Source organism: Doryrhamphus excisus, linkage group LG8, assembly GCF_037039965.1.
Source record: "Doryrhamphus excisus strain RoL-2023G ecotype Guam linkage group LG8, RoL_Dexc_Guam_v1.1, whole genome shotgun sequence".
In the NCBI taxonomy this organism is placed as follows: Eukaryota; Metazoa; Chordata; class Actinopteri; order Syngnathiformes; family Syngnathidae; genus Doryrhamphus; species Doryrhamphus excisus.
This window is the reverse complement of record NC_136364.1, coordinates 20,019,130-20,028,648: the sequence shown is the minus strand read 5'-3', so window position 1 is coordinate 20,028,648 and position 9,519 is coordinate 20,019,130. Positions and strand designations below refer to the sequence as shown.

The 9,519-nt window shown below is 40.9% G+C and overlaps 1 protein-coding gene and 1 long non-coding RNA gene across 2 annotated transcripts in view; one reads left to right on the top strand and one right to left on the bottom strand.

Moving 5' to 3' along the window:
- Positions 1-3,063: 3,063 nt before the first annotated feature.
- Positions 3,064-9,519, top strand: part of clpb (ClpB family mitochondrial disaggregase) — a 36,129-nt gene continuing 29,673 nt past the window's right edge. Inside the window, exons 1-3 of the mRNA XM_058079437.2 lie at positions 3,064-3,994; positions 5,545-5,596; positions 8,163-8,249. Of these exons, the coding sequence (XP_057935420.2) occupies positions 3,538-3,994; positions 5,545-5,596; positions 8,163-8,249 (596 nt within the window). The 5' untranslated portion in view covers positions 3,064-3,537. The remainder of the gene's footprint in view (positions 3,995-5,544; positions 5,597-8,162; positions 8,250-9,519) is intronic.
- LOC144899678 (uncharacterized) overlaps positions 5,173-9,519 on the bottom strand; it is a 33,041-nt gene continuing 28,694 nt past the window's right edge. Inside the window, exon 3 of the long non-coding RNA XR_013628019.1 lies at positions 5,173-5,355. This is a non-coding gene — a long non-coding RNA (uncharacterized LOC144899678). The remainder of the gene's footprint in view (positions 5,356-9,519) is intronic.

The window sequence follows — 9,519 nt, the reverse complement described above, 5'->3', positions numbered from 1 at the left end:
CTGTGTTTTACAGTTTTTAACACCTAGTTCCTCCGACAATCACACAACCTGGGCTTCCATGTTTGTTCAGGTGTGAGAAAAAGCCAATTTTATTTAGCTTTCCTAAAGAGGCAAACATCCAGCAGAAGTGGTTGGAGTTTGTGATTCCCGGTCAGCAAGATAAATAACATGGGCCAATACGAAGCTGGATTATCCGCTAAACTCTTGCTGACGTCTAACACCTTTCCAGGGTTACTTAGTGGTGTTGAAGAGTCAGAAGAGCAAGCGTATTTAAGTGTATTTACTTTGTGTAAGTAATCGGATAAATGTCTGTGTAGCATTATAGAGTGTGCATACAGGGAGCAGAAGAAGTGTTACCCGAACATGTGCAATTTTCTAGCTAACCGATGTCTGGAGCTGCTAATGGCCCTTTTCCACCACAATCAGCGCATCTATCTAAGTTTTTTTTAAACACAGGTAGTCCTGCAAAAAAAAAAAAATCCACAACTGATTGTTATGCTATGACTTACGTTAAAAGCGGACATTTAAAAAAGATAAATCGCCATTCACTATCAACTCCTGTACCGACAAAATTAGGAAGTGGAGTTAAGCAGCTGTCCAGAAGTCCTTGGGAGTGTGACCAATCACAGCGGAGTGGGCTCAACAGGAGACGTATCTGGAGGAAAGCCGGGAGTAGATTGAATTACATAGACCGTTTGGGCCCGAGGCAGGGAACTCAAGGAAACACTGCAGGAAGAGGCGCAGAGTCTGGAAGATCTAGGAAACTTTCTGTGAGTGTTATCGTGTGTAGCTGCTCCGTAGGAGTCCAGAACTCAATACAAAGGCCTGACAATGAGTATAATAATATAATAATGTCTCCTTTAGTCAAAGGCCTGCCCTGAATTGTGGAACGATCCTGTGGCATGACCTTACAAAGGCGCCTCATGTTGGAAAACCCTTCATTGTGGCTGAAAAGCTTCATTTAAAAACTGCATTTTGTGTTCAGTTGTGTTGTCACTGGCTATCATTTATATTTGTGTGATGATTTTAAATATTTCAGTGTGACAAACGTGCAAAAAAAAAACAACACTTTTTCACACCACTGTATTTGATGTACATTTCCCTGCTAATAGTTTAAAAAGGGTATCCAAAGTCATACTGTATATTGTGTGGGCAACACAGTTAATTAGAAACTTCCTAATGGTGGATTTAATGGGAACAGTGTTTTTGGTTTCCTGTTTTCAGACACACGGCCTTTTGATAAGACTGTGGTGAAATAATATTTCACTATGCACCCTTTGTTGAAAACACAGCACTATGCTGCTGAGAATTAGTTAGGGGCGTGTTGACAGAAGTCCCTGTCCTGTCATGTTGCATGTCTGGTTCGGTTCTAATGCCAGCTATGAAGCTTCTAATAAATATATATATAACCCTGAACTAGGCGCTCACAGCAGTGTCCCTGAACAGAGCCTCGGGAACAGGAAATCATACACACACTAAGTAACTTACTTGGAAAAACAAACACACATACGGAGAAAGGTTTATTTATGCTGTTCAAACATAAATGTTGCAGTCGACTTTACTTTTTTTCATATTATTAATGGTCTAATGACAGTGAATGAAAATAATACTGATGCTGAATAAATATCCAAATTCTGGATATCCTCCATTGTTATCCTTTGTTGACTACGTCACATACAGTCCCTCTTTGTCAAATTCATTGGTGACTTACACTGTGTCGCTATAGGATAATATCACAGTGTTTACATAGCATTTAAGGTACATTTAATGTCAGTTCCAGACAGTCAAATACTGTAAGCTGTTCATATGCAATGCAAATGACACCTGCTCTGTCATTACATTTAAATTATTACTGACATTTTCATGGCTGACATTTTGTCTTATTGAGTTTGTGAGGTCAACATATTTCCCGCTTCATGCAAAAATTAGCACAATTGCTACTCTGGCATTTTTTAATCCTTGTCAATCTCAGGTGACAATTGCTCTTTGGATGAATAAAGTGTATTTTTGTGCAATGTGATAAATTATAACCTCTCTTTGTAAATGACACTTCATAGTATTGCATGTTAAATGTGGTGTTAAATGTGTTACTTGTGTGTGGTGCACAAATAGATTAGTTGGTGAGAAGAACTCTTATTTGTTCAGGTGCCTACAATGACACACACACACACACACATCCCATTCTAATGAAATGGGTGGGAAGGTGCAAGTAGATTTATGATGACGGAGCATGATGTCCTCAATGATTCATGCCTGGTGTGGCAGAGTAAGTCACCTACCATGACATAAAAATATCCATTTAATAGATTAAAGCTCCATGCAGCTGTGGAAGCCACCACCATTTTAGAGCAGACTGAACACAAAGCCAGAACATTTTGGATCACACACTAAGGCTGCAGCAGTTGTTTGTTACAGTATCGGACATAGCATGCTCCCCGTTCATACTTGAACAGTGGAAATTTGATTGAGTCTCTTTGCATGTCTCACACACAATATTCCAATTAGACGGTGAGATGATCTTTTTTTAGTCTGTATGAGAAATTAATGCTTAAATGTTCTACAACATTTAACAATACTGTACTTGCCATGTTAGCTTTACTGTTACTTGATGACATCTAGTGGTAGTAATATGTAACAGCAAGTAAAACTAGCAAAACAAAAGAAGCATTACAATATAGTACTAATAAATAATGGCCTCTTCTCTTTAGGTTAGCTGGACTCACCCTATCAGTCATCCGGGAGGAGCTCAGAGTCGAGACGGTTCTACTTCACATCGAGAGAAGCCAGTTGAGGTGGCTCAGGTATCTAGTCCCGAGAAGGCCCCAGGTCAGACCTAGACAGATAGATAGATAGACTTCCTTTATTGTCATTGCACAATAACACAGCAGTGAAATTGCTAACGAAATGTCGCTGCCTGGTTCCCGTATAATATCAGAGACAAAAGAAGATAAATAATAATAAATAATAATAATAATGTGGACAATAAATAGACTAGGACATGCTGGAGGGATTATGTATCACAGCTGGCCTGGGAACACCTTGGAGGAGGCGGCCGGGGGACCAGGAAGTCTTCCCTACAGACTGTTGACCCCGCGACCCAGACCCAGATAAGTGGAGGAGAATGGAATTGAATAGTAAAAAAAAAATATGGAGCACTTTTAATATAGTTTACTATATACTACTTAGTGACCATCAGCTATAAAACACACGTACTTAGTCTCTTTTCTAGAAGGTGATTTCAGTTAAGCAGCCAATACTTTGTTGTATTCATGTGTACTGTCGTCATACACATGATACAAGCGAGACACCAAGTTAAAAACTACATTTCCCAGTGTGCACCGCGCAATTCGAGCACCATCCATGCTAGGATGAGGCAAAACGTTTGAATGCGCGTGGCTCTTGTAAATAGCTCCACGTAAAGACACTCGAGCCGCATCATTAGATATAACATGCTGGTTCCTTTATGAGGTTTATTCACTGCTACCTGATAACCAAGGGGTTTTATTACTAGCGTCTTTTACGGGTGAGTTTTTCGCCATGTTATCGTCTCTTCCTACCAGGCTATTTGCACGAAGGTCACGGAGCCTGTCACCGTGCAGCCGTGTCCTCCAGACAAGTGCAGGCGCTCCCGCGTGTCAGGGTATCCGACAGCCACCGGCGGAAAACAGCCGCAACCCCATCGTATCCACGTCCCGGGTTTCAAGACGGGGGATTTTGGCTGATGACACTGCGGCTAACAGTGGGATTCAATCGGTGCAGTACCACCATCTCGCCCCTAGATGGCTGTCGAACCTGGAGAACAGGCGCAGCTCCTGGGCCGCGCTGGCCAGCAGAGGGCGCCACAACAAGCTGTACTGGGAGGATGCTGGTCAGAAAGATGGAGGTGAGGGACGGGGTACAGGAGGAGGAGCCAGCGGGGCACAGGTGGCCTCTGCCGGTCTGATATCTGCCGCAGCCGTGGCTTTCTGCCTGAAGAAAGACTCTGATAACAAAGGTACCAAACTCTTTTAAAAAATGTATGCATTCATCATAATTAATTTTTTTCGTATTTATTAGGTACTTACAGTGGAACCTCGGTTTTGAATGCCCTAATTTTAGCATGATTCAGTTTTTGATAAAAAATGAAGCTACAATTTTGCCCCAGTACATTGGTAACATTACAAACTACTCAAATGTAGCATTGTAGCATTCTGTGGAATTGAATCCCCAAACTGTATTGTTGAGTCATTGTCCATACATTTTTTTTAAATGGAGTGAGACTGCTAAATAACCCGCCACATGGACTAAAAGTACTTTTAAGTGCCAGAAATTTGTTGGATCTTCTTCTTCATTTGGTTTAATGCAGCCATTACATTAAAAGTACCCACTTAATAACACATTTTTGTCATATTGCTGTCATAGATAAGTATGAAATATATGAGTGAAATGAAATGGTGATTTTGACATGCCCCCCAGCAGGTTTTCTGAAGCGACGCCATCTTGGTTGTGACGTCACTGCCGGGCTAAGTTTGGAATTCAGATTCAAACACATGCAACCATAAAGTCAGTCACAACAAACCCAAGAAAGTGACATATTCACAATAACAATCACTGATATTTTGATGTGATAACTATGATGTAACACACAAAAAATGGCCACATGTATGTTTTTTGCATGTATGTCAGTATGTGACAGGATAACTGGGAATATAAAAGTTAGCTAGTTACCAGTTAGCCCTGGAATGAAACCCCATAGTATTCTAAGATTAATATAATAGATCTACAAAAATATGGATTTCCTTGCTGAAACTGACTACAACATAGGCTAGCGAAGAAAGTGACACATTAACAATGTTATGTTTTACTGTCAGTCATAGCTACAACATTTAGCACATTAGCCTTTAACCTAGCATATCGGGAATTAGCACTGAATTAGCCGCCAGCACTGGGCTGGCTACTATGGAGAATTTTAGCAGGAGAAATGTGAATTGACCTCTTCAATTATTATTGTCTTATTATCTTATTATTGTCTCATGAAGTTTGCCACCGTATCTGACAAGGAGAATTTGTGTCTTAGAAACGTGCACTTACTCCATTTCCTCGTGTATTCCAGTAGCAAAAGCCTTCAAAACAACTGTGTATAATATTATTTTAAGAATGGAACAAACAATTAATCTTTACCTGGACCATGGGTCGAGAAACATTAGGGTGAAACAGAAGTTCCTTGGAGGACCGTTTGGTGTTGACGTCACTAGCCCCGCCTCCTCCAGAACCGGTAGAACACAATTCCGCTCCCAGCTGTCAAAATTTGTATGCCTTCCGGCTCACCCCTTAACAATTTCCTGTCTGTGAGCCTGGCAGCACCCTTGAATACACCTACAGGAAACATACATAAACGTATATTGGTTCCTACAAGTAGTATATATACCGTTAATATACAGGTTCAGTACAATTTGAGAGTTATATTATTGCTAATATTGTAAAAAGTAATCCAGATTTACGACGGGATAATCTCTTGACTTGTCTTTTTAAAATATATATTTTGTCTTGTTTTTATCTCATAAGGTGATGCCCTTTTGGAGGCAGCAAGGACCAATAATCCACAAGATGTGACCAGGTAATAAACTTGTTGACTAAAATGCATGGAAGTTTTTATGTTGCGTAAACTTTTTATCTACGACGATGCATTTGTTTGTTTTGAGTTAACTGTTCCGACATACAGTGATGAAGTGCAGAACTGTAAAAGTACTTCCAGCCAAGTAATTTAGCACTGAGGGACATAGTGCCGTGAAAATCAACATGAATTACAAATATATGTTTGGATTTGGATTTTTCAGGTCTCAAAGTCAGAAATCAGTCACGCGTGATCTGCAATTTGAGATTACAAAACCTAGATGTCGCTTGTTGTTGCAGTACCACGTGTAACCGATGGGTGGGAGAAGAGAGCTTCAGGATCCCGACTTGAACTTTGGCTCAGAGCTTTTCATTTCATGGCATGACTTTATTTACTGATATACTGTATATGTGTTCCACTAGATGTACAATAATCTTTATTTATTTCAGTTTATTAACACAAACAATTCGTTTTACTCACATTTTTTTTCATACAATACAATTTTACAATCATTTTCCAAATGAAAATATTCCCTAATCCAGGTAATACTGGACATTATCCTGCATATGAGGGATATTATGATAAAGACAGTATAGATCTGAGGTCGATTTGCTGCTTCAGAAGCATTATTTCTACCATCTGAAACAACACATATGTTCTGCATTTGATCTGCTGTTGTTTCTTCAGTCAGAGTTAGTCAGCCAAAAAGAAGAAGAAACAAGGAGGCCATAGCGTTCTCGCACCCATCTGTCTGGGTGATAATATTGCATAACAAACGTAACACGCTACAGTACAGTCTTTTACAGCAACTGCTCACTGAGTCATGAACACTGAATTTGAGAAAAGAGTAGTAAAGATTATGTGAAATAACATTTGTGGAATTTGTAGAATTGTAAAAAGCATCACCTAAAATTACAGTGTGCATGTCTTAATCCATGCGCGTCTGTTTGCAAGCTTGAGTTACCTGTGCACAGGTGACAGATGGTTTAGGTGAGAGTGCAGGGAGCCAGTTAATAGTCGCAGATGTGTTAAGTGCTGTTAAGAGTGTCGGGGCAAGTCTCAGACGAACACTATACGGACAAAAGTATTTGAACATGTGGTCATGACACCCACAGGAGCGGGAAAGGGGAAGAAATATGGATTTGAGCATTTAACCAATGCATTTAATTCAGTGAAACAGTAATAAAAACAGAACATTTTACCTTTATCTCTATGGCTTAATGGGGAAGGAGGAAGTAGAGAAGGTAGGAAAAGCGTTGCTTCTGGTCTTCCTGTCAAACATTAGCAACTGTTCCGTCTCAATAGTAAGACTACTACACTGCTTTCATAGGAGCTGATCCTTTAACATGCTCAAGGATACAAGGCAGGAAAAGTGTTGCTTCTGGTCTTACTGTCAAACATTAGCAACTGTTCCGTCTCAATAGTAAGACTACTACACTGCTTTCATAGGAGCAGATCCTTTAACATGCTCAAGGATACAAGGCAGGAAAAGTGTTGCGTCTGGTCTTACTGTCAAACATTAGCAACTGTTCCGTCTCAATAGAAGGCTACTATGCTGCTTTCATAGGAGCAGATCCTTTAACATGCTCAAGGATACAAGGCAGGAAAAGTGTTGCTTCTGGTCTTACTGTCAAACATTAGCAACTGTTCCGTCTCAATAGAAGGCTACTATGCTGCTTTCATAGGAGCAGATCCTTTAACATGCTCAAGGATACAACGCAGGAAAAGTGTTGCTTCTGGTCTTCCTGTCAAACATTAGCAACTGTTCTGTCTCAATAGTAAGACTACTACACTGCTTTCATAGGAGCAGATCCTTTAACATACTCAAGGATACTGCAGCAACCTGGCAGTTATGTGTAGTGTTAAAGAGTTTTGTGATTTCCAAATGTTTGCGAGGTCATAAATGTGACGGCCTGCAGGCTTTTCATAACCACAAAACCTCAAAACGCAGAACGAAGGTCAATGATGTTGAGTGAGATGTCCTGGTTAACAATCTCTGTAATCTAGTCATTCTAAATGTGTTTGACAAGGTTGAGGTCAGGGTTCTCTGGTTCTTCCACACCAAACCCTTCCAGTCACTTATATGGACCTTGCTTTGTGTACTGGTTCTCAGTCAGACCAGAACAGAAAAGGGCCTTTCCCAAGTAGTCATCCAAAATGTCTGATTAAGATAATTCCGATTACAAGTTATTTCACTTCTGTCCATAAAGTGTCCATTTGTGAACTTTTGAAATATGATAAGTAAGGTACGTCGTAATTTCCCCTTGCCCAAATGCTGCCAGCAAGGGAATCAGACCCAGCCAGTAGAGTGCAGATCAGACACCACTGTGTTGACTGTAAACAAGCACTCTAGCTTCCTGCACGAGAGAGACGACAGATGGATCCACGCTCTCGCACACATTTAGCACGGTGCCACAAAGTACCTGATGGCTTACCCTCAAGCACAGAACTTAACACACACCTGGTTTTATACATGCAAACTGGTCACGGGGCCGCAGATCATATCATGGATGGTCTAAAGAGTCTCTTTAACAAGCTATATATCGTTCTGCTTCTCTGCCCCCACTAGACTGCTGCAGGAAGGGGTCGATCCAAACTACCGTCACCGTCTCGGCTGGACCGCTCTCATGGTGGCTGCCATGAACCGACAGCACAGGTGTGTGCGTGTTTGTGACTCAATGACTCAATAACATTATGAGCCAGATATTGCCTGAATCCATAAAGGTGATGTAATTTACCTGACAACAAATGGGTAGACGCTTGGAACCCCAAAACCTGCGGGTGGAAGTTTTGCGATTTGAAGACATTCTAGTCAGGTTGCTGGTTGACCTTCAGATTTCAAAAACATTTTTCCTGTAAGAAATAAGAAATAGTGAAGGTCCAGAAGTAAGTTGTCGACATGATCAAAAATCAGTCAAGTGTAAAAATAATTTAACCGCTGTTAAGACGTCAAAACAGCTGTCAAAAAATAGCTTGGTTAATATGCATGTCACATTATATGTAAATGTTTTTTGGATGTTTTTTTTCATATTTGGACCTTAGAATGCCTGTTTACAAACTTGTAAATACGCTTTTTAACATTACGAGAGCCCTCAAGACATGGACTAACACCCCTATAGTCACCTTTACACTCGTATTACCCAATGTAGTAGATATAATAATAGTTAGTAAGTCATTTAAGACATGTCTTTGAGTGTGTTAAGTTTCATCTTTGTGTGTGTTGATGGGGGGGGGGTCAGAGTGAGTCGTGGTTCACATGATGTTGGGGGTTCACATTTGCGTTTCAACTGTCTTAACGGTGTCCCGTGTTTTTATTATGGATTATTGTTGATTATTGATATTTATTATTATTATTGATTAGGGTTGCACGGTGGTCGAGTGGTTAGCGCGCAGACGTCACAGCTAGGAGACTTAGGGTTCAATTCCACTTTCGGCCATCTCTGTGTGGAGTTTGCATGTTCTCCCTGTGCATGCGTGGGTTAACTCCTCCCACATTCCAAAAACATGGTAGGTTAATTGGCGACTCCAAATTGTCCATAGGTATGAATGTGAGTGTGAATGGTTGTTTGTCTATATGTGCCCTGTGATTGGCTGGCCACCAGTCCAGGGTGTACCCTGCCTCTCGTCCGAAAAAAGCTGGCATAGGCTCCAACGCCCCCTGCGACCCTTGTGAGGATAAGCGGTAGAAAATGAATGAATGAATGTTGTGAATAGGGCTGCACCTCGAATTCCATCTGTGGCGCTCCAAATGTAATTTTGTCTGTCTTCAGCAATGAGAATGTGACCTACTATTAATGACATTAAAGATTAAATAATCTTTCTGAACATTTTCAAGGCGGCACGGCGGTCGAGTGGTTAGCGCGCAGACCTCACAGCTAGGAGACCAGGGTTCAATTCCACCCTCGGCCATCTCTGTGTGGAGTTTG